The following is a 27,818-nucleotide window of genomic DNA, read 5'->3' as shown; positions in this document are numbered from 1 at the left end:
AGTTTGAGGTCAGCCTGGGCTACAAAGTGAGCTCTTGTCTCAAGGAAGAACAGAATAAAGGGAGGGGAAAGGAGGGGGGAGAAGGGAAGGAAGGCATGGAGGGACAGAGGGACAGAGAAACAGAGGGAGGGAAGGAGGAAGGAAGGAAGGGAGGGTGCAAAGGATTCCCTCTGAAGCATTTGACGAGTTACTGCTTGCACCTTCCAGTTAGATATGCTGTGGGCATTTTTTTTTTTTTTTTTTTTTTTTTTTTTTTTTTGCTGAACCTTTTCCCTAGTACTTAGACCCCCCTAGCCTTAGATGAAATGCTCTTTACAGTGGAGGGCTCAGCATCTCGACAGACCCACAGCAAGTACTCAAACTGTGACAGTCTCTCCCTCCTCCACCCTTCAAGGGCAAGGCACCAGCCCCTTCCCAGGGCACCTCTTCAGAGCAGCACTTTTTCCAAAGCAGCCTGGGGCTCCATGAGACACAGGATAGCCCCATCAGCAACACGGACATGGGAGCTTAAAGGACTGGAGCCCCTCAAGAATTTTCCCGGGAATGGCTGGCAGTACATAGGGCTGGGAAAACAGGGGGCACTCAATAATTACTCTTTTGGGGGGCACTCAATAATTACTCTTTTGGAGATGGAACCCACGGCCTTGTATAAGCCAAGGGAGAGTTGAGCCCCACTCCAGCTCCAATTATTCTCTGGTGTGATTGAAGAAGCATACTGTTGCATAGTGATGCCCGACTCTACCTGGCTGGGAAGAGGACTTGGTCAGACACAGGCCTCCCGGAAAAGGAACTATTGACCCAAGACCCATGTCGTGTCCACTGTCTCCAAATTTAGAGAGGAGATAGCCGTCCCCTCCCTTCCTGGCTGCTGTCTGTCCCTGCAGGGGTGGGTCCTCCTAGGCTGCAGCCTAGCAACGGAATGTTGCGCTGTTGGCTGTCCAGGCAACCAGGGCTTGCTCAGCCTTGGACTTCTGCGAGCTCCAGGCAGGGCAGTACTCTCCAGTTCAAGCCCCTTGGCCTGTGCTAAGACACCTGTAGACGAATGGCGGTAGCCTGGGAGGAGTATTTCCGACTGGTCCTCCGAGAGAGAGTGCCTAAGTGAGTTGTATGAGGAAGGGGTGCATGGGGTGAGACAGAGGGGGAGCAAAAAGAGAGCCCATCCCTTCTTCTGGCGTTCCTGCAGCCTCATTCCTTTGGGCAGTCTTAGGGTGGGGTGCAAAGGCCCTAAGAGAATCTATAACTCAGACAGGCCTCCCCACAAGGTCACGGCGGGCAAGTTAGAGCTAAACTGGCCAGTGGTAGGCCAATCTCTGAGTTTCTGGGATGGCTGGCCTGCTCCCCCCCCCCCCCCCCAGCCTTGGCCAGCGTCTCACAAAGATGAAATCCTTGAACCAGGGTGGAAAGGAATTTTCCTGCAAGCCACTGTCCAGAGGAGAAGCTGCATTTTAAGGACGTCAGCTCTGGGGGCAGTGGGGCCGTCTCAGAGCTCGGCAAGCTTTGTTGACTGAGATGTCAGACTCCCGTCCTCCCAGGAGAGCCAGGCTCCCACACCCAGCTTCTCTTGGACGGCTCCCACAGAAGAATGCTTCTACTGTGTGGTCAGAGGAGGAACCTGTCACCTCCACCCCACCTGCTCCTCCTATAGTCATCCTCAAAGTGACACCCTTCCAGCTTCTGAGGTGGCCTCTACTCCTTTCCCACGCTGCCCTGCCCCATCGGCTCTGCTGTCAATCTGTACCCAGCACAGGTCTACCTCACCTCCCCACCATGCCAGCCTGATGAGAACAACATTTTTTTGTGGAGTACCCTCGGCCCCATCAGTGAGCACCCACTGTTCCCAGCTCCTTATGGAAGCCACAAAGGTTTTCTGCTCCACCCAAAACTTGCCCATGGCTCCTGTCTCACTGAGGGTCAAAGTCTTCTTTCCCTATGGCCCGCCACAGCTAACCTTGTAGCTCTGATTTTATTTTCCCCCTGTCATCTCCTTTCTCCTTCAACATACCCAGGTGTTTTGCTGGGAGCCAGGGTGTTTCTTGACCGTTTCATTGGCCTGGACTCTGTTTCCTAAGGTTGTCAGTGCCCTGTCCCAGTGTCCTCTGTCCAGAAGGACTTCCTGACTCCATTATTGAAAGTTGTCTCTGGTCTACTGAACTTTACCTCTCAGGGCCCACCGTGTCTGATGATAGTGCTTGCAACTATCATCCTTCTTACTGTCTGTGGTCCTCAGGAGAGGACAGCTCCCAGCAACATGGGTTTCCATTAATCTGGGTTTTTTGTTGTGGTGGTTTGGTTTGGTTGGTTGGTTTTTTTGAGACAGAGTTTCTCTGTGTAGCTTTGCCTCTCCCAGACTCACTTTGTAGACCAGGCTGGCCTCAAACTCACAGAGATCCACCTGCCTCTGCCTCCCCAAGTGCTGGGATTACAGGTGCGCACTACCTCGCCTGGCTTCTGTCTGTCTTCTTGATGGTTGAACTGGGACAGATTGCCTGGACAGAAAAAAGTGCTCAGCAAACTGGTGATCAAAAATTCAGTAGCTAGTAGGTGTGCCAGCCTCATGCCTGTCATTCTAACACTCAAAAGGTAGAGGCTTGAGGATCAAGAGTTCAAGGCTAGCCTGGGCTAGCCTGGCCCTACATTAGCTCTTTAAAAACCAAAGCAGACTCAGTAGGTAGTGAGTGGGGCCATTCTAGCACCCTCAGGGAGTCTTCCCCTTCCTCTTGCTTCTTGTTACCTCCTCCCCTTTGGGTTCCTTCAGGAAGCCTCTAGTGCAGAATGTAGAACACTTTCCACCCCTGCTTCGTCTATGGGAGAAGAAACAAGAGCTAGCAGCCGCAGACCAGGCTCTGCAGCACCAGAAGGAGGTGAGCCTCAGTTGCTAAAATTTGGGGGTCCCTAGACACACATTGGTGGTGCCCAGTGGGGGTTACACAGTCTTGGGTGAGTCCACTCTGAGCCCTGATGTCCTCCTCTGTTGAAGGATGATCTAGTGAGAAAACTTGGTACAAAGGCATGCGAGTGCAATGAGCACCTACTGTGTGTGCTGGCCGCTGCACTGGCCCTTGACCAGTTTTGGTCTGGAGAGGAAAATAGGTGTTGGGTGGGGGTTGCTGTATGAGAAAGCACTGGGCAAGGGTTGTTGGAGTCTGGGGCGGGGGAGCCTCTACTTCCCAATGGAGTGGACAGACAAGGCTTCCCGGAAGAAGTGAGGCTTAGAGAGGTAAGCCAGATAATGCAGCAAAGAAAGAAAGGAGAAAGAAGCAGGAAAGGGGCACAAAAATCGGAATTTAAGGAGAAAGCACAGAGTCATGGGGCTGGAGGGTCGTCAGTTAACAGCACTGGCTTCTCTTTTAGAGGAGCAGAGTTCAAATCCCTGCACCTACATCAGGTAGTTCACAACAGCCTGTAACTCCTGCTCTAGGGGACCAGACACCCTCTTCTGGCCTCTAAGGCCACTGTGCTCACATGCACACACGCCTCCCCTAAATATACACAACTTAAAACATTGTATATATTAAAGTTCAGGGGGTCAGGTGGCTGGAATATGCAATGTTTGGAAGAGAGGAGGTGAGAAGAGGTTGGGAGGACAGAGAAGGAGAGCATTCAGGGCCCACAGGAGGGTGTTGTGTGTGAGCAGGGGAGCAGCTGCAGCTGGGAGCATTGGGTGAAACATTAGGTGACCTTACACACACACACACACACACACACACTTCTAACTGCACCCTGCCCCAAGGAGTTTCGCAGCACGATGGCCACCCTGAACCAGCGCTGGGCACAGCTGGAGCAGAAAGAGCAGGAGCTGAAGGGGTCTTTCATCCGATTTGACAAATTCCTCCAGGTCAGTGGACGCTGAGGGCCAGAGGCAGGTCTCAGGGACTCCTGCTTGCCACCCCAGAACGGCCCCAATCTAGGAAAGCCGTGTGCGTGCGTGTGTGTGTGTGTGTGTGTGTGTGTGTGTGTGTTGGGGTGGGGTGGGGGCAGAGTGGGGGCGGAGTGCAATGGGACAGACCAGATTGCCAGAGGGTGGAGGATGAGCGAGGAGCCTGAATCACAGTTCGTGTGGTTTAGAGCGCAAATGTTGCTGTTTGGTGGAGGCGGGAGAGCGCCAAAAGCCCCGAAGTCCTGAGACTCCTAGATCGCCATCCTCCTTCCCAGGACGCAGAGGCCCGAAGGGGTCGCGCACAGCGGAGAGCCACAGAGGAGAGCCAAGGAGCGCGCCATCAGGAGGCAGAGGCGCTGCGGCTGCGCGCACAGCTGGAGGAGCTGCGGCGGGAGCGCGCGCGGCTGCAGCGGAGGCTGCGGCGCCTCGAGCCCTGTGCGCGCCTCCTGGAGGGCGCGCTGGAACACCTGCCGGAGGTGAGCCGAGCTGAGAGCCAGGAGACCGCTCTGTTCAGGCTCCTGTCGAACTCTGACTGTATACAAGAGACAGCACTTACTGATCGCTCACTGTCTACCAGAGATGCACTTTGATCTCCAGTCATCCCCTAAGTCTGGTCAACGGGGTCCTGTTATTGTCAACCCCATTTTACAGGTCAAAAAACGGTTCCAGAAAGTTCACTTGCACTCAGGGTCATGAAGTAAAGCAAGTGTGTGTGAGAGAGAGACAGACACACAGACAGACACAGAGAGAAACAGAGACAGCGAGAGGCAGAGAGAGGACAGAGAACAATATAAAATTTTATTATGATTTGTGGAAAGTTGGATTGAGGGAGAAATGCGTGTGTTGGGTTGATTTACTGATATGGGTTTGGTTTGATTTTTGAGACACGGCTGGTCTTGGACTCCATACACAGTGAAGACCAACCTTCAACTCTTATCATCCAGTCCTCCCATGACGCCCCCATCCCTGCCGCAGGGTTTCCTGGATAGCTCTGTGTGCAGCCCTGCCTGTCCTGGAACTCTGTAAGCCAGACTGGCCTTTGAGAACTCAGAGATCTGCGTGTGCCACCACACCCCAGCCTTCAACTCCCAGGCACAAATATGTGTACCTTGTGCATACCTCGTGCCATAGATCCCCCGAAACTGGAGTTAGAGACAATTGTGAGCTGTCATGTGGGTACTGGGAATTGAACCCAGGTCCTCTGCAGGAGCAGCCAGCGCTTGTTAACCGCTGAGCTATCTTTCCAGCCCCAACATTCACCTCTTAATTCTCCCACCTCAGCCTTGTGCTGCCACCCTGCCTGGCTCTATTTTTCATTCACTCCCTCATTCATTCACTCACTCACTGAGACAGGGTTCCATTCTGTAGCCCAAGCTAACCAGGTACTCAATACGTAGTGGAGGCTAGCCTCAAGCTTCAAGCAACCCTCTGCCTCAGTCTCTCAAATGCTCGCATTCCAGGCATCAGCTACAACGCTTGGTGAGTGAATAATGAAGTGGTGTCAACGACAAATTGTGGAGCCTAATCAGATTAGCTAGGCTTAATCATGGAGGCAGGAAGGGCAGGGACAGGGTTCAAATCCCTATCCAACGGCTCCTGCTTCTCCTCACTTCAGGGCCTGAGGTGTCCCATGGCACATCTGGGACTGGGGACGCCCCCAGGGTATATTGGCAAGCCAGGTGGGGAGCGAAGGACTGTAGGTCATGTGAATGAGTGAGTCGTCTCCCCCCACCCCCAGTTTCAGGAGGTTCAGGAACTGGTGGCACGCTTCGATGGCCTGGCAGACACACAGGAGGCACTGAAGCTGGCGGAGAGCAAGCGACAGGTGGAGCTGGACACGACCCGTGTGCAGCTGAATCGTCTGCGGGAAGCCAAGGAGGATGAGCTGTTGCGTCTGGGCCAGCAGCGTGCGCAGCTGCTCGAGCAGTTGGAGGCAGCGAGGGAGCGCACTCTGCAGTGGGTGCGCGTGCCTGGGGTTGGCGAGGACCTACCCACTGTGCTAACCGAGGGGCTGAGGCACACATCACCACTGGGTACCAGAGACAGTGTTTGTCCCGGGCCACAGAACACCTGGGTACACCTGTCAGGTGGATGGGGCCTCCCCAACCCCAGGGCCAGGTCCCAACTCAGTGGTGACATAGGTGTACGTTTCTGCAGGAATCCAAGTGGACTCAAATCCAGAACACAGCAGCGGCCAAGACGCTGCTCCTGGGACGCACTCGGATGTCTGCCCTCAACCTGTACCAGCTTGTGCGCCTGCGCCAGACTCAGCCGCGAGCCTTGGACGTGGAGGACACGGAGGGGCAGCTGGAGGAGGTGAGGCCCTCTGCCTGTTTGGAAAACCGCACTTGAGGTTGGGACACCTTGATGTTAAGGGCCCTTTGCAGGTGTGGGTTCCTTGTAGTTGACCTACTATGTGGCCAGAAAACCACTCAGCTGGCAGTATTGTATCTGCCAGGAGTGTCAGTGGGTCTGTGTGCCCCTTGCCAGGCTGGTTAGATTCACCCATGAATCTAACCCTGGCCCTTGAGTTAACACACGCTAAGTCTCAGGGTCATGTTAGCCAGGCTGTTTTTGTCGGGGTCTCATATAGCCCAGGCTGACTGGAGAAGATGAGCCTGAACTCCTCCCCCTCCATCCCTCTGCTCCTGTGAAGAAGGCTTGGAGGAGGGTGCTGGGTCTCCCCTCTCATCCACTGTCCAGGTCAGGAATTACTGCCAGGCTGGCCAGGGCAGTGAACTGACACCTGGCCTCACCTGTCACTGCTGTGACAAAGGATCTTGATGCTGTGTCAATATTTTCCCAGATGACGGACGTGAAGAGGGTCTCAGAGGCTGCTGCGAGCGTGCTCCCAGGTCATGGCCTATAAGTGTCCGTTTAGACCATATACATGAACAATTAGCACAAATAGAGGACACTATGAAGACAGGTTACAAGCCAACAAACAAGCCTGATCCAAGGGAAACACAATCTGATGTGTGTGGGACACCAGCTTGGCAGACAGCCAGCTAGAAAGCTGCAAAGTGTCTGGTTAGAAATCATTTGGTGGAGCCTGGTGTAGTGGCGCATGCCTTTAGTCCCAGAACTCGGGAGGCAGAGGCAGAGGCAGAGGCAGGCAGATCTCCATGTTCGAGACCAATCTGGTCTACAGAGTGAATTCCATGACAGCCAGGACTACATAGAGGAACCCTGTCTCAAACAAACAAACAAAACAAAAAACCCAAAACAAACAACAAAAAAACCCCAACACACACATACACACACACACACAATTGGTGGTATATACAATCATTTCAACACTCAGGAGACTGAGGCGGAGGATTGCCATGAGTTAGAAGCCAAGTTTGAGCTGTACTCTACTAATAATCAAAGCAAAAGAAACTTTGGGGGGCTGGACTGGGCACCATCAAAGGCTCTCCAGTGGAGTTTCCAGACCCAACCCTGGCATAGGCCTCCCTGTGTGTGGGGGGATGGGGACAGGATGTGATCAGGCCATGTCATCCCCGCCCCCAGGTGAAGCTGTTTATCACGGACCTCTCAGCCATGCTGGCCAACCTTGCCCAGGCTGAGCCCACAGCCACTGCCTCCTAGTTCAGCCAGGTGAGCGGCAAAGGAGACCCGAGGGAACAAGTCCCACATTTCTTGGTGTGCAGGCTCAACACAGTGGCTCTCTGAATATGCCTTCTCCTGGGCAAGATGGAGCTGTGCCAGCCATGCCATCATGCACTCAGTTAAGTAAACTGTGTGGGGTTGACAGCTGTGCTGTCACCACCCACCACACAGGCCTCCCTTCCAGCTGGCTGGGGCCACTGGACAAGTTTAGACAGGGCTGGTGTACCCCAAGACGAGTAAAGTGGGTCCTGGCAGCAGCTGACTGTTGGTAGCGTCTGCTCTTCGGGACCCAGCAGGGTAGTCTCCAGTGTGTACCTGGCTTGCACTACAGGATCCATGACCCTCCCAGAACCTCAAACAAAAGGTGGAGGAATCCATCAGGGGGATGGAGGACTCAAGGATGGCAGACTGGGTCTCTCCTGCATGTGCATAAGGGCAATGCCACCCTCAGAGCCTGCCTCTACCCTGCAGTGGTCCTGAGCTGCTTCGGTAACTGGATCCAGAGTCTTACCTTCCTCACCTCAGGGGCCTGGAGGGAAGCCGGGCACCTGTAATCACAGGGCTACGGGAGGCAGAGGCAGGCAGATTCCGAGAGCTTGAAGCCAGCCTGGTTTAAAAATCCAGGCCAGGTGGGGCACACTGCCATGGCCACCTGCACTCAGCTGATACATCAGCTGAGATTTTCCTACCCGAATCTGTCCCTTCCAACACCCCAAGTAAACTATATTCTACTCTACCAGAGGCGGCCCATAAGAGTTTATTACATTAAAACTCAACACTGGGATGGAGGCAGCCACATTCCATGGCCGTGACATCTGAACCCTGAATGCATGAAAGCAGCAGCAGCAACAACAGTCAGGACTTGGTGTGCCTACCTTTATTTAGCTTAGACTCCTATGCTTCCTCAAGACCCCACCCAATGAAGGTCCCAATCAAAAGCAGCTGTTGCTTGCTGTGGTCATACAGCTCTACTTCTCCTTAATACTGGCTCCTGTAGGAGACTCTGACAACAGCACATGGAAACCCGTCTCTGATGTCCATACCGGGGCTACCAGCAAGCCCCAGGGCTGAGTCTGGCTCCTTACATCCTCTTCCTCATCTTGCCTTTCCTAGAGGGAGCACCCCGGCCAAAGGCGCCCTGGCGCAGCTCTTGGACTCGTTGGCGGTTGCGAGCCGAAAGCTGCTTCAGGCCCCCTCGCTGCAGAAAGTGCTGCTTCTGGGCTTGACGTCGCTGCTTCAAGATCTGTTCCTTGGTCTTGAGTTCTGAGCGCGCGGGTGCACTGACTGCTCGGGTCTGGGACTCACCTGTCAGCACAGAGATTTGGGGGAGCTCAGCTTTTGACTCATGCTCATCCCTTCACTTCACAGCAGGTTGCTCTCCCCCTAGTTAGACCATACCACCTGCCCTGCTCACCATGACTACGGCCTCGCTTCCCACCTCTGCGGGGCCTAGGGCTTTGCCTGCTGGACGGCCCATCTTCATCAGAGTCTTGGTCATCAATTTTCTGCTTCTGCTTCCACTTCTGGTAGCTGGGAAACTCATTAAGGAAGTGATACGTAGTGTCCAAACTGGTGGCAGGCCCCTTAGAGAGGGCTGCTGAGGAAGCGCGGCCCTGGGGCTCTGCAGCCTTTCCTCTCAGTGCAGCAGCTGGACCCCACCCACCCCCAGATGCAGCCCCCCGCTCTAGGAACCAGGATCAGGGAGCTGCCTGGCCCGGCCACTCTGCAGCCTTGTCTCTCAGGATACAGGTCACTCTTATAGGAGCTATTGATATACCGGCCACTCTCCGTCTTGATCTTTCTCTTGTCCTCTTGGCCTGACTGCCCCACAAACCGCTTCTTCTTCCGGTCCCTGAGGGAAAGGGAGATGGGGGGGGACCACTTTGAGGAACCTATTCCCTCACCTGCCCCTCACCTGTAGCCAGTTGAGGATTAAAGGAAAAGGCCTGCACTAAACACTCAAAAGTTCTTTGACCATCCCTTCACCTTTCTTGGACAGCCCAGGTCTCAAGGTGCATGGAGGTTGGGGACTTGGGAGTTGATCCCCACAAAACTTTCCAGCCCTGTGTGTATTGGGGGAGCTGTGTCCAAGACCTCATGGGCCTGACAGGAAAGGCCAGTGACAAGGGGTACGGAGCAGGGAAGGAGGCACCACCTTGCTCTGAGCAATCAAGAGAGGACACAGAAGGCCATGACTGGTGGCACCTCGACTCATCACTCACCACCTGAGCTGCTTCCGACTTTGGCTCATACTCTGTGCTTCATCCCCCATCAGGTCGAGGACTGCACCAGTCACCTGCTGCTCAAAGGCCCCTCCAGTCCCACTAACACTCAGCCTGCAGATTCAAGTGGGAATTTGATTAATAGGGCTTAGACCCTCTTTGTCCACACCACACTGGGCCCTAAGCTCACACTCACCCCCTCTCACTGTTGAAGTCCCTGGGCCGGTAGGGAACATAGAACTCCCGGTCTCGATGTCGGGCCTCTTCCCTCCGTCTTTTGGCTCCTTGGTTGTGTCCTGGCCTTGGCTGCTTCTGGTACACCTCTGAGAAGATGTCCTGGCAGGCAGAGGGCCTATGTCACCCTTGGGGCCTGGGGCAGCCCCACTAGAACCAAGGGGCTAAGACTTCCCCTTTCATCTGCCAGAAGATGACTGCTGCAAGATCCTCATCTGCATGCAAAATAGCTTGGAGAGCAGGGCAGGCTGGACGCTGGCAATAAAATAATGATGCCTTGTTCTACCAGTACAGCCCTGACCGCACTCGGTCCTGGCTTCTTCCGTATAATAGGTTACACCTATGCCTTCTGACTAAGGCACTCTCTGCCTCAACGCGACAGGGGAGACATAGTGATGCAGAGACGGGGAGGAGGTGCATGAGGGGGCCACTGCCATGTGGGTAGGACTCTAACATCCTCCAGGGTCCCTACTAGGGTTTTTCTCCAACCAGGACCTCAGGCTGTACTGCTTAGTCATAGCCCAGGCCACAACATCTGGAAAAGGATCTCTGTCTTTCTTAAGATTTTAGTTTTTAGTTGTGTGTTTATGGAGTTATAGGCAGTTTGTAAGCCACGTAATGTGGTGTTGAGAACTCCAATTCCCTATGAAAGCAGGACTTCTTGTTGCTTTTGAGACAGGGTCTCAGTATGAAGACTTTGTACAGGCTGGCCCTGAATTTGGAGGTCCACCTGCCTCTGCTGCCCAAGTGCTGGCAGCAAAGATGTGAGCCAACATACCCAGGGCAGTACCGGCTCCTAACTGCTGAGCCAGCTCTTTGGTTATCTGAGTCAGTATCACCCTGTACCCTAGGCTGGCTTTGAAACTGCGGCTGTCCTGCTTTAGTCTCCACACCCCTCCCCTGCAGACTGTAAGCTGAGGCTGTGCCCCACTTCCATACACATTATGGGGAGATGTCCCCAAACTGCCTGTCCCACGGGCTGCTGGGACCTAGATGTCTCTCCCCCGGCTGCAGCTGCCTGCCCCTGCAGCCCGCACCTTCACACTTTCCAGTTGGTTCTCCTCTCTCTCCTCCCTCTGAGGCAGCATCTTCAGGCCGAATGACTCAGTTAGGCTTTCTTGCCTCTCCTGACGCCCCTGATGGAAGCTGGTGATAGCTTTTTGGTCCTTGTGCCGCTTGGCGCGCATCATTTGGCTGCTTGGGTTCCTACTGGAGGAGTTGATCTCAAAGATGGTCTGCAAAAGGGATGCCATGTTTATTGCCTACTACCCACCGACCTCCAGCCCTACCCTAAGCCAGCTGAGGCCTGTATTCCTCAAGTCTTCACTGTGGGAGTTGGGACCCTTTATAGCAGTACTGCACAATTAGAGGGAGGCCCAGAGAAAGTGGTTGCCTGGCCCAGGGCCACACAGCTAAGAAAAGCCAGAACCTGGACCTCATACTGAGTATACTTGGCTTTGAAGCCATTGCTTGCTCTGTGTCACTCCCTAGCTGTTTTTGTTACTGCCCACTTAGCCAGACTCTCCTTGCCTTTGTACCCAAACCCCACTGCATATGCCCACCCCTGAATACCCAGAAGTGAACAGGTGGGAGGGTCAAGACTGGGAATGGAGGGCTCTTCAGGCCTCTGAAAGGCAGAGAACACATCACACTCTTAAGGGGATTAAATCTATCTTTGAGTAGTGGGAGAAGGTGCTCCATGGATCTGCCCTGGATCACAGAAATGCTCTAGATCAAGGGGGTGTCTATGAGGGGCCAACAGAACCTATGGGACATGTTAACAAGCTGCCAACTCAGAAGGAAATCCCCGCTGAGGGGCCCACACTCCAGCCATTCACCGAGCGGATGCCATAGTTCCTGATGCTGTCCACCAGCTTCAGGAGCTGCAGTTCTCCCTCCTCACAGCGCGAGCCTAGAAGGGAAGGACGTGTGTAAGGCCAGGGCAGGTTGTGAAGGGCCAATCAACCCACCCTCACCTACTCCACCCAGCAGAATCTCACAGAAGAGTGGGTGTAAGCCCAACCCTGCCAGGTCCAGCTCCTTGGCTCTCCTGATGGACTCAGGTGAGGGCGCTGGACGGCAGCGCACATACTGCTGCTGAGCATTGCTGACCACACGGTGCAGGCCCCGAAGATCCAGTGATGCGTCCAGGGTGGTCTGCAGGCAGCTGTCCTCCTCATCCACCACACTCTGGGGCACCTGGCCCAGCACGCCGTCGCTGCCAACTGTACCTGCTGGCCACAGAGCACACTGAGGAGACAGGTAGCAGTAATTTATCCCCTCATGGCCTATGGGCACCAGGACTACAAACGAGAGGGGCACTGAGGGTGGTGTGTTCGGTCAGACGCCGGGATGCACAGGAGCAGAGGCTCCCCTCACTCTGGCTACAAGGGCCCCAAGAGTAGACCCAGAGCCCAAAGCCATCCCACCGATGCCTGTGGCTATCTCCCAGGACATGGTAGGCGGGATCTTCTATGGTCAGAACCAGCAGCCTCCTCCTGAAGCCAGACCACTGCACCCCTGCCTGCTTGTGAATTCCACAGAGACTTGAGCCCCTGTCCAGCCTTGCCTCACCTGAGGGCACTTCATGAGGCTGGGCAAGGGTGATGCAGCGGCCCAAGAACAGGTAAAGGTCAAGCAGGTAGGGGACCTCATCTGGGGCCACCAAGGAATAAGCTGTGCCCCTTCGGCCTGCTCGAGCCACACGGCCTGTGGGGGAAAAAGTTAAGTTTCAGCAAGGGACCCCAACTCCCTGAGGGCTAGAGTTAGGCCAGGGCCTTCCTGAACTCCTGTCTGTGGGCAGGGGTGGGCACAGGTTGGTACAGAGTTCAAGTGGGTGAAAGAAGGGCAAGAACCACTCATAACCAGGACTCAAAGTCCTTGGCACTCCAACTGTGGGAGATTTTTTCCCCCAAGGAATGAGTAAAACTATAAATGTTCACAAAAAGAGGTTTGGGCCAGAATTTCCTAAAGGTGTCAGGACAGAGGACTGGTCAATATGCTGATGACCTCCAGGTGGGAATTTCAGAGCTGAGGAATAGGGTGAGCTCTACTTGGTCCACCACTTGTTTGTACAATAAAGTTTTACTGCCACCCAGCCATGCCCGCTCATTTACAAATTCCCAATGGGAACTTTCCTCCTAACACCGTGAACTGAATAGCTACAACAAAAATAGTTTACTGTATTGAAATAAAAACGCTCACTACTCAGCCCTTTCCTGAAGATGCACCACCCAGGAAGACTGACAGCGCAGTACATGAAAATATCTGTAACGCTTTACAGTGTGAAAAGCAGCAGCAGGTGGGAAATAACCCAACATGACCCCAGCACTGTGTTGAGTAAATTGCAGGTGGCACAGTTCAGCTCTTAGTTTCTTGTTTGTGACAGGGTCTATGTAGCCCTAGCTGACCTTGAACTCCTGATCCTCCTGCTTCAGCATGAGTGCGGTGACCACAGACATGTGCCAATATGAACAGATTTCTCCCTTGTCTTAGGCAAACACCACATCCCCTCCTTTGCAGGTTTCAGTGGGCATGGTCTGTCAGGTGGCAGCAGAGGAATTCCCCGGTAGCTCTGGAAACCCCCAGGTAGGGAGCCAGCTGTGCAGAAAACCATGGAGACTGGAGATAGCAGACCAGCAAGGACATGATCTGGGACTCACAACAGGAAACACTGCTCAGGGTCTCCCATGAGCCTAGCAGTGAAGTGACAGGACACAGACCCTAGCACCCTCACACCACTGTCCCTACTCGGCCTGACAGCCGTGCATACAAATCTAGCCACACTCAGTCACACAAAGAACAGCCCTAAGAAAGCCAGCTTCTCCCCGTGCATATTTTAATCTGTCTGCATTTATGAACACAGCACACACTCAGCCTGCTCTGTGGTGGGGCTGGCTAGCACGAGCAACACCATGGGTTCCGTTCCCAACACCAGAAGAAAAGAGCTAGGGGCTGCCTGTCAGGATCCACCTAATAAACATTGCTTAAGGCCTCAGTTTCCCCAAATTCCCAGCTGCCAGCATGACACAGTGCCCCTCCCTGTGTCCACCAGTGCAGTCAGGATGCTCACCCACTCGGTGCAGGAAGACCTTGCCCTTGGCGGGAAAGCTATAGTTGATGGCATTATCTAGCAGTGGGATGTCCAAGCCCCGGGCGGCCAGGTCAGTCACGATGAGGGTGGAACACTTGTTGTGTGTGAACCTCGCCAGGTTGATCTTGCGGGCTGCCTGGTCCAGGGAACTGTAGATGTGGGTGCAGCTCAAACCCTGGGCTGTCAGCAACTGCTCAGAGGGAAGACGAGGAGGTGAGGAGCCTTGCAGGAGTGAGGGCTGGAGGCTGGGCCTGAGCCAAGGTATCATGCAGCGTGGGTTTGAATCCCAGTGTGCTGGCTAGCCTGACTGCCACCTGCATCAGCGTAAGTGAAGCTCCCACCGCCTCCCAGTTCTGCAAGGCTGTGGGAGCATCACCGGGCACAATGCATACAGTGGGCTGCCTTAAGGATCCTGTGTGACCACAGGCAGATCACTCAGCCTCCCTGTGCTCACAGGACTAGGAGGCTAATGAACCATTGAGGAGTGAGCCTAAAACACAGGAAGCCCGAGAGTGCATCAACCGCTCTCTCAATGTTACTATTTCGGTCTCAGATGCTCGGGGGAGGAAAGGGCCATTAACATGTCGGTCACCCGTGTCCTCCACAGGGCCCAGGTGTGGCTGCTGGGGTGTGAGACAGTGGCTAGACAGCTCCTCCCCCAGCCTTCCAGGCTACTGGGACTCCCCAGACTTGCATCTAGCTAAGGGTCACACAGGTGTGAATGTGCAGAAAAGGCCAAAGGCGTACCACACCACAATGAGCTAACATTATGCCTAGATGCCAGGGATGTCACCAACTGGAAATCCACCCTCTCAAAAAATCCAAGTCCACTGCGAGTTGCTGCAGACGATCTGGACAGAATGCCAGACAGGCCAAGACCAGCTGGGGGATGCTGGCAATAGTGGCACCCACACAACTGGCACTGACAGTTTACTGGTGTTTTCTGATGTCAGTGTGCGGAGAAAGCCCCACCCAGGCTCATGGCTGCTCTGCTGCTGCCCTCTGGTGGTCTTCCTTGAAAGTGGAGCTCTGGGCTCCAAATGAGGCTGGTGTGAGAGCCCACTTGATCTCCCCATCCCATAGAGGCCCTGCTTACCTCTGTGAGGAACTCTGCGTGGTACCTTGTGGCTACAAACACGACAGTCTGGTCCTGGGGTCGCACAACACTACGCAGCAGGTGGAGGAGCACGGCAGCTTTGGAGTCCTCCCGAACGAGGAAGAAAGAGGTCTGCAGGGAGAAGGATGGCTGTGGGCTCCTGGCCACGAGCCAGCAGACCCTGCCTGGCCACTAGCCTGGAAAAGGGGCCCAATAGGGCCTCACCTTGAGATGCTCACTCAGCTTTGTGTCCACATCCAGACGAATGAGTATGGGTTCTGTGAGGCCTGTTCGGGTGTGGAGGACAGTGCAGGGGTCACTGAAGGAAGATCCCAGACCCCACCTAGTCCAGCAGCATGCCCCAGTGGCTCACCTGCCCGGGCAAATTCCACCAGCAGTTTGGGCAATGTGGCTGAGAAGAGCACTGTCTGGTGGTCCCCAGGAAGGCGGCCTATGATCTCCTGTAGCTGCTCAGCAAACCCCATTTCAAAGAGCCTGCAGTGAGTGGCGGGCAGGGAGGGTCAGGAGAAGAGCTTCTATCCTAAAGCGCTTAGAACCCTGACTACCCTCACTCCAGAATCACTGCCATGTGCTGCTGTTAATCTTTTGTATGTCTGTTTTCCCAGTGCTGGGGAATGAACTCAGCCTTAGGCATCCTTAGCAAACATTCCCCACTGTGGAGAGCCAGCACTGAATGTAGTATTCTTTTTTTTTAGAAGAGTTTGGGGTTTTTTTTTGTTTGTTTTTTTTTTTTTTAATGTATGAGTGTTCTATCTGCATGTACACCTGCATGCCAGAAGAGGGCACCAGATCTCAGAGCCACCATGTGGTTGCTGGAAATTGAACTCAGGACCTCTGGAAGGACAGTGCTCTTAACCTCTGAGCTGTCTCTCCAGCCCCGAATGTAGCATTCTTATCAGTACTAAAACATAAACTTAAAATGATTAGTAGTTCCCAGGGATGGGACTACTCAAACACACATTCTGGTCTCCCTGGGCAGAGCTATTCTCCTGTGACCTCCCCTCTCTTTGCTTCCTGGGCCTTGAGAACATCCCTGACAGTTGCTCAGAGGTATCTCCGTGCAGACAGGGCCTCACCTGTCTGCTTCATCAAAAACCACATACTCCACACTGTGGAGCTTCAAGTTCATCTCCACAGCCACGTGCACCAACCGACCAGGGGTGGCAATGATTCTATAAGAGATACACAGGTCAGGTCACCCCAGGTCCAGGGCTCCACCAGCACCCCTGGCACCCTCCAAACCACTCTCTGGGAAGAGGCCCCAGAGTATCACATCCCAACAACAAACTCACATGTCGGGGTTCTCATGCAGGGCTGCAAACTGGTCTTCCATTCTAGAAAGAAAGCAGAGTCAGCCTGAGAGGACAGAGCTTTTGAGTCTGTCCATCCTGTATCCCATCGCCCAGCATCCCCACACCTCACCATGGGACACACACCACAGGTACCAAAGTGAGAAATGGCTACTATGAGACACCTGGCCAAAGCACTGCCCTAGCTGAGACACAACGGAGAACCTTAGGCACTGGTTGTCCTCTCTGGCTGGAGCCACACCAAAGCTGTCGCCAACCCACAGCACCACCTAGTGACTCAGCTTGGAACTACTGGCTTCACCTAGCACAAATTACCAATGGCCAAGTAAGTGCCAGTCCCTGGCTTGTCCTGAAGCACCCCTGGGACAGCTGTAGAAGTGGGGATTCTGGCTTCATGTAGCTTAGGGAAGGTAGGCTTTCTAACAATCACAGACTACTACTCTTGGTAGAAGCTGGAACAGGTGAGCAGGACAGATGGATTGCAGCCTTAGCATGGCACCCAGAGAATGACATATCCAACCAAGGTCTCACCAAACGCCCTGACCCAACACAGTTAGTGGACAGGGACAGAGGGACCTGTCCCAGCTTCTACCACATGTCCCCTTGAACATGCAGAGAAGCTGTTGTTACTGACTGGCAACTCAGGCCCACAAAGGGAACCCTTGAGGCCTGCACAGGGAAGCTGGGACACGGGGTAAGGGGTCCTTACCTGTCCCCACCAAGGATCAAGGCAGTCTTGAGGTTTGTGAACTTGCCCAGCTGTGGAGAGAGGGAGACAGAGGGATCGAAGGCCAGAATGGGCATGCTGTCTTAGCCTCCTCATGACTTCCCACCAGGTACTACCCATACCTCTTTAGTGAATCTCATGGTCTGCAGTGCCAGCTCCCGGGTGGGTGAGAGGATGAGGGCCCGGGCCCCGGACTGCGCGCTATGCACCTTCAGTCGCTCAAACATCGGGAGGAGGAAGCAGGCCGTCTTGCCACTCCCTGTCCGGGCCATAGCCACCACATCCTTGCCATCCAAGACTATGGGGATGGTCTATCAGACACACGATGGAGGCAGGGTCAGCTCTGGCTCCAGCATGGCTGGGGTAGGTGAGCCATCAGCCTCTCAGCTAGGAATGAGCACCCGCACCTCCTTGTCGGCCTCACATTGTCTCCCTTGCAGCCAACTGCAAGTGTCGGGTGATCACAGGGCACCTGTGAGCTGCCTGGGCGGGCTCAGCATGACAAGAGGCAGAGAGCTACAGCCCAGCCCCTCACGGATTCCCACAGCGTATGGGCTCTGCTGGACCCAACTTCTCCCCCATGAAATGGCTTCAGCCAGAGAAGAGGACAAGCAAGATGATATCTGGAGCAGGAACAGCTGTCCCACGGCCACTGCCCGCTGTCGCCCCAGTCTGCTGCCCTGGCTCTTTACCTTCCTCTGGATGGGTGTTGGCACCTTGTAGCCCTTTTTCATGATCCCTTTGAACACAGGGTAGCTCAAGCCTGGGAGAGACATGGGAGTGGTCAGGGGTCTGGGGGCCACAGTGGCCACCAGACATTACAGGACAAAAGACTGCGTTGTCCACCGACACACAGAGAGAAAAACGGAAAGCAGAAAATGGAAAGTTAAAGGAGTGTAAGACACCAAACTACAGAAGGGATGCTCCACCTGACATCTGCTGGAATTCTCTCATTTCAACTTTCCCGTCCAAGACAAGGCCTTGCTACATACTCCACACTGGTCAGCCCTTTATCTTCCCCGTGCCTACATGTATGTCTCTGCTGGAGTCCCCTGATTCTCAAGAGTGCCCTGATTCTTTGCCTTTTTTGTCTTGTTTTGCTTTCTAAATTTATTTTATGTATATGAATGCTCTATCTGCCTATACACACACATGCCAGAAGAAGGCAACAGTTCAGATTATAGATGGTTGCAAGACACCATGTAGTTGCCTGGAATTGAACTCAGGACCTCTGGAAGAGCAGACAGTGCTCTTATCCTCTGAGCCATTTCTCCAGCCCCAGCACTTTGCTTTTGATCTAAACAGCCATCTAGATTGCTTTTGTGAGTCATCTATGCAGTTTCTTCACCCCATTCTCTCAGGGCTTCTGCCTTTTCTTGTTAATTTGTAAGAACTCCTTGCATATTATAGATGATAACCTTCTGTCTGTCCCAAAAGCTGTAGATATTTTTGTTTTGTTATGAGACGGAGTTTTACTGTGTGGCCTTGGCATGCACCACCACATCCAGATCCTTTTTTTTTTTTTTGCTATTAGAAGTAATCCAGGGGGTGTCTCAGTCCTTGCCGTGGCAGCTGCTGCTGTGTGAAGGGCAGGGCACCTAAGCTGTAATTCCCATGCAAGTGTCACCCTATTCGTGCCCATCTCTTCAAGGCTGCCCTCCTGTCCAACACTGAACCCTCTGCCACCTTCTGTGCTTGCAGAGGTGGCCCCCTTTCCAAGCCTGCCATGAAAGACTACTTGTTTCTACTGCCTCAGTCTATTTGACACAAACCACACTGCTAGGCCTACAGTAGACATCAGTAACCAAGCACAGAGGGCACAATGATACCACGTTCCCCTCACTCCCAGCTGCTCCCCAGGGCCCCAGCTACCAGCCTGTTTACCTACCCATGGACTGGAAGCCTCCAGACTTCTTCTTTTTCTTGTTCTGGGCTCGTACCATCTCCCGGGTGTCGGGCTCCACATCTGATCCATACTCTGAGGTAGGAAAGGAGGGCAAGGCTCTGCCGGGGCCCAGCTGAGGGGGAGGAATGGAGAGTCAGCATCAGCTCTGACTGACCACAAGGGTGGAAGGCCTGCAAGCAGAACAATTCTCCAACAAGCTTTCCTTGGAAAGCCAGGCCAGGGCAGAGGTGCAGGGAAGTTCTGCAGAGTAACTACAGGGCTTGCCAGCCGGACTTAGTCTGCCTCATCCCTGAGCCTAAGCATACCCTTCTAGAAACTGAGGTTAAGTGGGGTGTATAAAGACCCAGGGTTGGTCAGGAGAGGCAGCTGCTGAAGGTTGAGGACCCAGGTGTGTGTGTGTGTGCGCTATGTGTATCTATAGTAACTTGGGATGTGCCTGTGGAATGGCCATGCACCTGGCTAGCCTGGAACTCACTATGCAGATCAAACTCACTTGCCTCTGTCTCCCAAGTGCTGGGATTAAAGGTGTGGGCCATTATGCTTGGCCTCATTTCCTATTTGATTAATTTTTTTTTAATAACAATTTCTTTCTATTCTTATAAAAATCGTTATCTCACTTTATGGCACAAGACTCCCTGCCTCCCCCACTAAATGTTTCTATTGTTCTGATGGTACCCAGGATGGAACTCAGGCCCCTGCACATATTAGGCAATATTCTACCACTCAACTACATCCCCAACCCTCTTTTTATTCTTTATTCTTGAGACGTAGTCTCACTAAGTTAGCGGGCTAGCCTTGAACTCCCCATGCAGCCCAGGCTGGCATGGAACTTGCGATCCTTCTGCCTCAGTCTCCTAAGCAACTGGAATCACAGTCCTGTACCATTAGACCTGGCCTTTTTTTATCCCTTTCTCATTTCATCCTGAATCTTATTTCATTATTTCATCTCTCTCAGAAGAGACTCTAAGCCTACTATCATAAAGCTATAAATATGCGATGAACCCGGATTCTGTAACTGGATACCAGAGATTCAGTGGTGAGAACCAACACAGATATTTACGGTGACATGTTGGGTGGATTACAGACGCATGCTACCACATCTAGCTCCTTAAATGTGTTTTGCCTGCATAGATTATATGAACTATGTGAGTACAGCACCCAAGAGACCAGAAGAGGATGCTGGAACCCCTGGAACTGGGGCGTGGGGGAGGGAGTATGGGATATAGAGAGATAACAACAAGGCTATTCTGGCTGAAATATAGACGAACCCAGAGTACACACCTTTAATCCCAAACAGTGAAGGTAAAGTCAGTTTGTAGAAAGAAGCACCCGCACTTGAAAGCAGGGTAGGCATGATGGCACACACCTTTAATCCCAGCACTTGGGAGGGTGAGGCAGGCGGATCTCTGAGTTCCAGGCCAGCCTGGTCTACAAAGCTACAAAGTCCAGGACAGCCTGGGCAACACAGAGAAACCAGGAAAAAAAACAGAAAAAAATTAGATCCTACGGAGGCTGGAAGCTCCTAGGACTAGGTCTGGGTTAGCAGATGGAGGCAGTGAGAGGAGATAACTTTTACAGCCGGCAACACTTGTGCAGGGCGCTTGCATCCCAGTTTGCTGAAGGAGTGGCCAGTGCTCTAAACTCATGAGCCATCTCTCCAGCTCTCACATCCAGCCTTGTAAGCTGGGTTCAGGGATCAAGCTCAGGTCACCGGGCTCATCGGGCAACCGTTCCTATCTACTGGACCACCTCTCTGGTCTCTCAACTTATTTTCTGGCTTACAAATAACATACTTTATGTGTTTTTGCATAACATTTCTGTTTTGGTTTGGTCTTTTCCAGACAGGGTCTTCTGTGCCCAAGTTGGCCTTTTGAACCCCCCAATCCTCTTGCCTCCACCTTCTGGGTTGAAATGACAGGTGTGTGGCATCATAGCCAATTCCTTCACTGGACTTCTTTTGATGAAATTCATCAAGTCACTTAAAAAAATTTTAAACCTTTGAAGCAGTGATTGTATAACTTATCACAGGCCCCAGAAAGAATGTAGTGGCACAAACCTGCCATCCCAGCACTCAGGAGGCAGGAGGGTTAAGAGATCAAAACCATCCTTTGCTCCTCAGTGAATCTAAGACTACCCGGGGCTACAGAAGACCCTGCCTACCACTTTAATATGATGGGCTGTGGTGGTGCAGCCACAGCACTCCGGAAGCAGAGGCATGAGGATCTTGCTGAGTTCAAAGACAGCTTGGGCTAAAGAGTGAGACCTGTCTCAAAATAAAACATAACAAGTGAATAAATACAAAAATTAATATAAGGCAAATAACCTTCCTGACAAGTTGTTAAGCTTTGCCCATTGGAATTTTTGTTACTAGTTTAAGCATTCTGCCTGGGAATCCCCTGTCCCCACCCCTCCTGGAGTCCTGGGTCTGGTCTGCCAAAACTAAAGGTGGGGGAGGGAGGAATGAAGAGGCTGTCCTGAACCATTTGAAGTTGACTCGGCTATCCATGCAGTATTCTGGTTTCACTATACAAAGATTTTGTTGTTGTTGTTGGTTTGGGGGACGGGGGTGAGTCAGCTCAATGCTATAGTGTGGACTTGGCTACTCTCCCAGCTCTATACTAAGTGTGTGACAGATCTTTAATAAGTATGTGTGTTTCCCAAGTTGGAGGATCCTTTATGTCTTTTGTAAAGCAAAATATTCAGGATTGGTGGTGTAGCTCTTACCAGCTCACTATATAGCCAAGGGTGGCCTTGAATTCCTGATCCTCTTGCCTTCACCACGCCTACCCTAGGATTACAGGTGTGTGCCACAAGATCTGCTTTTACGTGGTGATGGGACATCAAACCCAATGCTCGGCACACGCCAGGCAAGCGCTCTACCAACTGAGCAACATCCGGAGCCCACAAGCTGAGTTTTAACTTGTAAAAAAGTTGAGCAACTTCTTCAGAATGTCCCATAGCCCGTGCAGGACCGGGCCTCAGCAAAACCCTTGGTCTGAACCACGTGGGCAGATTTCGATTCTTTGGCAATGGCCACCTGCGTTCTCGTTGCCTTTAGCGGTTTCTGCGCATTTACTGACCGTCTACTGAGTGCAGCTCACTGACTGAGCTGGAGAAATGAAGAGATATACCCGCTGTGCACAGGACGGTGGGCGTCAAGGTAGGCGTCTGCCTACCTTGGTGCTCACACCTGTGTCCCCACGTGCACACACCAGACCATCCCCAGGTTCATTACTGCTGTCCCCTCTGATAGCGCTGATGAGGCCGGCGCAGCTGAAGCAGGACAAACGTCCGCAAATACCAGTTTAGTTCATAACCCAGCTTCTCAGAGGTCTAGTCCAGCCTCTCCTTTATTTTATGTCCTAAGACCACCCCAAAATCAGGCACTTGCACTTTCCATTGGCCGCTTAAACTGGACCCCGCCCCCGCGCGAAGGCACCCAATGGGGGCCCACGATCATGAGACGGACAAGCGGAAGAGCGCAGGCCGAGGGCCCGACCTGGGCCCCCGCGTTCCTACCTTTCGCGCCAGGGCGTCATCCTCCGCCTGGATCTCGAACTCCCCATCATCCGAGTAGCTCTCGTGGACCTGGGAAGCCGTAGTTCGGCGTTTCCTCAAGCTCATCTTCCTCCGCGGAGCCATGGCGGACCGCGACCATGGACCGGGCCCCACGCACCTACCAGCCGCCATGCGGGCCGGGAGGGGGGGGGGAGAAAACTCGGACCCGGAAGAGAGCAGGGCCTACAGGACACACAGACTGCGCGGGGGCGGGGCCTGCGGGACGAACGGCTTCACCCATAGGGCGCGGTCTGAGGGACCAACCAACTGCACAGGGGACGGGGCGTCGACGTGGCCTCACCAATGGGACGAACCAACAGAACTGGGGTCGGGGCCTAAGGGACGTGTCAGCGGAGGCGGGGCCTGAGGGCCATACCAACTACTGAGGGCGAAGCCTGAGGAATGTACCAAATGGGCGGTGATAGATGTTTAAGGGATGTATCAACTACGCGATATCGAGACCTGAGGGACGTACCAACTGAGAGGGTGGAAGGGCATGAGCAATGTACCCACTACACAGGGCGGGGCCTGCGATACGCAAACGAAACGGGGGTGTGTCCTGTGGTCCGTACCATCTGCGCGGGGGTAGGCTTTAGGGACGTCCCAGCTGCGTGGGGCGGGGCATCGCTCCTGTTGCCCAGCGTGATGCGTGTGGGCGCGTGTCTCTGTGGCACCGGTGCGGATGCCGTGCTGTACCGGGATCTGCGGCAGAGCCGGAGTTTGCTGGCCAGAGGCCCGGGTAGGAAAAGCGCCGGACACAGAGTTCCCCTGATGCCTGCGCTTTTACTCCGCTGTTTGGAGCCTGAGTTGTGATCGGGGAAAATGGATTGAATGTAAGAGACCAAACCGGGCTGCTGGCGAGGACTAGAACTGACTGCGTTTGTAAAGCGCTTTGCACAAGGTAGGCATGGGGGTGACAGTGGCTTGGGAGCCCCTTTCCCTCTCCCACCATAATTAGTTTGTCTGGTTAGTGCCATCCCCCTGCACGCCCATTATCGTACTATAAATATTTGTTGAGCATACACTGTAGGCTAAAAGTGTGTATCTGTTTATTCATTAAATATTTGCTGACAGCATTTTCCCATGTCTTGACAACTAAAAAGACAGGAGTGCCTGCTTAGCCTGCGGCATGCACAGAGCACGGGGTTCGAACCCATGCACCTCAGACGCCAGGCGATCGTGCAATTCTACGTGGGAAGTAGAAGCGGGAGGATCCGAAGTTAAAGGTCAATCTTGGCTATATAATATAGTATAATATAGTGAGTTCCAGGCCAGCTTGGGCTACATAAAACTCTGGGTTGGGAGGGGCAAGAGAGTGAAGCATTTCTACGGTGCCCCCTGACAAACAATCCCCCTCTGAGAAAGACAGTCGCTTTCCCTCAGCAGGGAAAAGCCCTCTTTGCCCTTGGGCTTGAGACTCCAGGCTGCTGCTGTTACTTACCTGACCCTGCTCTTACCTCACTCTGCCCCCTTCCACAGGGAGCCCTGGAGGCTGAGTCTATCTAGCCGCAGAGCACACCCACTGGGCAGCGTGAGGACCCCAGTGGAACTGACCCACTGCAGAATGCAGGCGCTCCACCTTCAGCACCGCAGCCCCAGCAGCTACAGGGTCAAGGCCAGGGCGTCCTATGTGGATGAGACCCTGTTTGGCAGCCCAGCAGGAACGCGGCCCACTCTTCCAGACTTTGACCCACCGTGGGTACAGAATTGTAACAGAGTGAGAGGAGTGGACCTGGGACCTCCGAAGGTCTCCCTGGCCAAGAGAGACTATGAGTCCACCCCTTCCAGGGGCAGCACCCCAAACCTCACACCAAGGAAGAAAAACAAATACAGGTAATGGGCCGGGGGTGCACCCCTGTACTCAGGGTGGCTCTCTTGGTCCCTTTTCTGGTTTCTGTGATAAAATACTCTTGGCAGAAGGCACTTAGGTGAGATAAGGGTTATTCTGGCTCATGGTTTGGGCTGTAGTTACCAGAAGTCGCGGCAGTGGGGGCTGGAGAGAGCTAGTCACATCACATGCTCGCTGCTCAGCACTCTCCACTCAGGCCCAGGGCATCCGACCCCTCTTCTGACATTCGAGTCACACACATGGTGCATAGGCCTACACACTGGTACGTACATGTAAAACGCTAGCACTAAGAGGAATCAGGAATGCATAGGAAGGTCCTGATGAATGGTAGCGGTGGCTGCTGAGATGGCTCATTGACAAAAGGCTCTTGCCTCAAAAGCCTAGTGTCCTGCAGTTGCTGCAACCCTCATAAAGGTGGAAGAAGAGAACTGACTCCACAGAGTTGACCTCTGACCTCCATGTGTGTACACACACGCCCACATAGCCACATCTTACACACACACAGTAATAATACATCTTTTAAAAAATTTAAAGGCAATTCTTGGGGAAAAAAAACTATTCAGGGGAAAAAAGTTGCATCTCTGCTAAGCTCATACAGACTTTTTGAAAAGTACATTTGTATTTGGTTATTTTTGTATGGGAAGAGTGTATACTTTTGTGTATATTTTTGTTTGGGAGAGCTCAAAGGACAACTTGTAGGAGTCAGTTCTTTCCTTCTACTACATGGATCCCAAGGATCAAACTCAGGTTGTCAGTCTTGGCTATAAGTACCCTTACCCACTGAGCCACCTTGCTGGCCCAAGCTTCTAAGTGTGATGACTGTTTATTTAGCACTCAGTGGGCCTAATTACTCCATTAATCTGGAGCTGAGTAGGTTCAAGAGAGTGTCTCTCATTTGCTGCACAAGACTTGAGCATGTACAGTATTCACAGGGGCTCATGGAGTGGCCTCCTCAAAGACCAAGGAATGGCTTTAATTGATGGTGGGGCTTATAGGAGGTGCTCCAGGTGAGGGTCTCTCTTAGACCTGCTCCCCTCCACCCCATGTCCTTTTGTCTCCAGAAGAGGGAGAAAAGCCCTGAGCTGTTTTGGGCTGATACTTGTCAGCCTATTGAAGAATAAGTCAAGGCCCCCCCGAGGGCACCAGGCAGGCTCCTGCTGCTTCCAGTATCTGGTGGGGAGTGAGGTTGTAGAGGGCTTTAGAGTTGTCACCCCAGGTCACTGCGCCCTTCCCTTTTCCAGGTTGATTGGCCACACCCCATCCTACTGTGATGAATCACTGTTTGGCTCCCAGCCACAGGGCACCAGCAAGGAGGGGTCTCGGACAGCCATGGGGGATGCTGCCAAGCTCCGGACCCTTTTCTGGACGCCGCCACCCACCCCAAGGGGCAGTCACTCACCTTGCCCCAGAGAGACCCCAGTTCGAGCCATTCACCCAGCTGGACCCTCCAAGGCAGAGCCCAGAGTGGACACAGGTTCCCCGAAGATGTCTCATAATGGGCTGGGTGCTTCCTGCTCTTTGGGGCAGAGGCGTTCCCAATCGCTCTCCCACCTAACTGTCCCCAGCATGGCTCATTCAGCTTCCGGTGTCCCCCAGACCAATGAGCCTTGGAGTCCCCAGCCTTCCACATCAGGGGTGACTGTCCGGAGCCCCCTGGCCACTCCCAAGGCACAGTCAGGCAGTGTTTCAGGGCCAGCTGCCCCTAAGCGAGGGGTCGGCCCCCCCAGGCCAAAGCCTCCTTGGAAATGAGTTCTCACCAGGTAAGCCTTTGGCTCCCAGCCAGTCCTCAGCTCAGGTGGGGACTGCTGGGGAGCAGGGTCCCTCCTCAAAGACCAAGGAATGGCTTTAATTGATGGTGGGGCTTATAGGAAGTGCTCCAGGTGAGGGTCTCTCTTAGACCTGCTCCCCAACATGGTGGAGAAGTCAACATGGTGAGGATGGGCCACACTTTCCTTGGTCCCCACAAACTCAGGATGTCTCCAGCCTCCTCTGTAGGGTATTTGGAGTCCTTGAGATGTCCTTTTCACCATGTTTCAGCCCCTTTCTGCATCAGTGCCAAACCCTACCCAGCTTCCCTGCTCAGGATTCAGTTTCCACAGAGGTCTGGAGGCCTTAGGGGAGAGATCTGGGCTGCATATAGACCCCAAGGGTGGAGCATGGGGTGCCATCTTAATATTCATGTATTTATTCTACGTATTAAATGCATTTAGCTCACGAAAATCTAGTGGTGTACTGCTTCCCCCCTTAAGTAAAGGCTTCAGTCAGTTTAAATAGCAGAGCTAAACAGGAAAGCTGTGACTAGAGGATGTGGTAGAAATGACTGTGGCGCTCAAGTCTGAGCTCACAGACCTCAGGTAATGCTTAGTCTACCTAAGTCCTGTTTCTGTCCTGCAACTCCACACATAGGCCAGTGGGTGGTTCTTGTGGGCTCAGGACACGGTGAAAGTCCTTTGCTAGCAGTTGTCTTGTTAGGGGATGGGGACATGGCTTGGTGGTAGAGTGTTTGCCGAGCATACATGAATAGGCCCTGGGTTCCATCCCCAGCAATCCCCCTGCCCCTCCAAAAAAATGAGCCAAGAGGAAAAGGCAGCCAGACACAGGCTGAGGTCTGCAGAGCCTTAGGCCTGGCTGTGGCCTGTACTCCACAGCACTGCAGCGGGGCCCTAAGCCTAAGAGTTCATCCACGGTTCTGCATCCTCCCCTGGATGATGCAAATGGGATCTTGAGCCTCTTCCTGAGCATTCCAGGGAGCCCAGTGGGCATCCCACCAGTGGCCTCTACCCTGTGAAAGGGTAGTCATGCTACTGGGGGCAGGGGAGAGCAGGGATAGACAGGCCCAGGGACATGTGTGATCACCTGCAGAGGTAAGTCAGTCATGTCCAGGCACACATGCTTTGTGCTTTAGCTGTGTAAAATGTGTAAGCCTCTAGAGCTTTCACAAAGAATTGGTTAGCCTGCCTCTTGTCTTCCTGCCCCTTTCCTCTGTGTTGGTGGATGCGGGCTAGAACTAGAAACACACATTCTTCTTCCATCTACACTGAATGCTAGCTGGAGCCCAGGGTGATGCCACCGGTTTGTGGTGTCAGAGCAGTTGGGGGTGACGGAACAGGGCAACCTGATGGGAACCACAGAAAATGGAGGAAGCAGGACTGGAGAGCTGACCCAGCAGTTAAGTGCTTATTGCTCTTCCAGAGGATCTGGGTTTGGTTCCCAGCACTCACAGCAGGTGGCTCATGACTGCTTGTAACTCCAGCTCCAGGGATCCAGCATCCTCTGACCTCTGCAGGCACCAGGCGCACATGTGATGTTTATA

General features: G+C 53.4%; 3 protein-coding genes across 7 annotated transcripts; 2 read left to right on the top strand and 1 right to left on the bottom strand.

The window, feature by feature from the left end:
- Positions 1 to 1,004: 1,004 nt before the first annotated feature.
- Positions 1,005 to 7,583, top strand: Cfap73 (cilia and flagella associated protein 73). The gene is made up of 7 exons (XM_055606403.1): positions 1,005 to 1,098; positions 2,756 to 2,861; positions 3,731 to 3,835; positions 4,153 to 4,353; positions 5,616 to 5,837; positions 6,035 to 6,193; positions 7,391 to 7,583. Exons 1-7 carry the CDS (start codon positions 1,043 to 1,045, stop codon positions 7,466 to 7,468), a joined length of 927 nt encoding a protein of 308 aa, XP_055462378.1. The 5' UTR covers positions 1,005 to 1,042; the 3' UTR covers positions 7,469 to 7,583.
- Positions 7,584 to 8,348: 765 nt separating this feature from the next.
- Ddx54 (DEAD-box helicase 54) lies at positions 8,349 to 22,822 on the bottom strand. Of its 2 annotated transcripts, none has more exons than XM_055605887.1 (20): positions 22,618 to 22,822; positions 19,081 to 19,210; positions 17,885 to 17,955; positions 17,315 to 17,503; positions 17,175 to 17,224; positions 16,448 to 16,489; positions 16,232 to 16,327; positions 15,508 to 15,629; positions 15,360 to 15,421; positions 15,135 to 15,266; positions 14,018 to 14,228; positions 12,520 to 12,654; positions 11,946 to 12,179; positions 11,784 to 11,857; positions 10,983 to 11,180; positions 9,908 to 10,047; positions 9,712 to 9,825; positions 9,237 to 9,341; positions 8,904 to 9,019; positions 8,349 to 8,794 (listed from the first exon to the last, which is right to left on the bottom strand). In XM_055605887.1, the coding sequence occupies exons 1-20, from the start codon at positions 22,786 to 22,788 to the stop codon at positions 8,571 to 8,573; spliced, it is 2,616 nt and encodes an 871-aa protein (XP_055461862.1). In that variant the 5' UTR covers positions 22,789 to 22,822; the 3' UTR covers positions 8,349 to 8,570. The 2 variants fall into 2 exon arrangements, with proteins under 2 accessions (XP_055461862.1, XP_055461863.1); XM_055605888.1 differs by having other exon boundaries at positions 11,946 to 12,176.
- A 447-nt stretch (positions 22,823 to 23,269) lies between these two features.
- On the top strand, positions 23,270 to 26,724 carry Rita1 (RBPJ interacting and tubulin associated 1). Of its 4 annotated transcripts, none has more exons than XM_055605885.1 (4): positions 23,270 to 23,557; positions 23,764 to 23,882; positions 24,136 to 24,489; positions 25,747 to 26,724. In XM_055605885.1, exons 3-4 carry the CDS (start codon positions 24,221 to 24,223, stop codon positions 26,252 to 26,254), a joined length of 777 nt encoding a protein of 258 aa, XP_055461860.1. In that variant the 5' UTR covers positions 23,270 to 23,557; positions 23,764 to 23,882; positions 24,136 to 24,220; the 3' UTR covers positions 26,255 to 26,724. The 4 variants fall into 4 exon arrangements, with proteins under 4 accessions (XP_055461860.1, XP_055461858.1, XP_055461859.1 ...); XM_055605883.1 differs by having other exon boundaries at positions 23,760 to 23,882; XM_055605884.1 differs by having other exon boundaries at positions 23,731 to 23,882.
- The last annotated feature ends 1,094 nt before the right edge of the window (positions 26,725 to 27,818 follow it).

This window comes from Psammomys obesus, unplaced genomic scaffold (genome assembly GCF_907164565.1).
Source record: "Psammomys obesus unplaced genomic scaffold, mPsaObe1.curated_primary_1811, whole genome shotgun sequence".
Taxonomy (NCBI): domain Eukaryota; kingdom Metazoa; phylum Chordata; class Mammalia; order Rodentia; family Muridae; genus Psammomys; species Psammomys obesus.
Note: the sequence above shows the minus strand (reverse complement) of the source record. Positions and strands in the feature narration are given on the sequence as shown.

Excerpts from the sequence above, each read along its gene's own strand:
- Cfap73 (XM_055606403.1), top strand. The coding sequence starts at position 1,043 with ATGGCGGTAGCCTGGGAGGAGTATTTCCGACTGGTCCTCCGAGAGAGA. Across the intron at positions 1,099-2,755 it reads CTCCGAGAGAGAGTGCCTAA|GAAGCCTCTAGTGCAGAATG; the intron begins GTGAGTTGTATG and ends GGGTTCCTTCAG. Across the intron at positions 3,836-4,152 it reads GATTTGACAAATTCCTCCAG|GACGCAGAGGCCCGAAGGGG; the intron begins GTCAGTGGACGC and ends CCTCCTTCCCAG.
- Ddx54 (XM_055605887.1), bottom strand. The coding sequence starts at position 22,788 with ATGGCGGCTGGTAGGTGCGTGGGGCCCGGTCCATGGTCGCGGTCCGCC. Across the intron at positions 17,504-17,884 it reads CAACACCCATCCAGAGGAAG|ACCATCCCCATAGTCTTGGA; the intron begins GTAAAGAGCCAG and ends TGTGTCTGATAG. Across the intron at positions 15,267-15,359 it reads AGCTGAGTGAGCATCTCAAG|ACCTCTTTCTTCCTCGTTCG; the intron begins GTGAGGCCCTAT and ends TTCTCCCTGCAG.
- Rita1 (XM_055605885.1), top strand. The coding sequence starts at position 24,221 with ATGCAGGCGCTCCACCTTCAGCACCGCAGCCCCAGCAGCTACAGGGTC. Across the intron at positions 24,490-25,746 it reads AGGAAGAAAAACAAATACAG|GTTGATTGGCCACACCCCAT; the intron begins GTAATGGGCCGG and ends TCCCTTTTCCAG.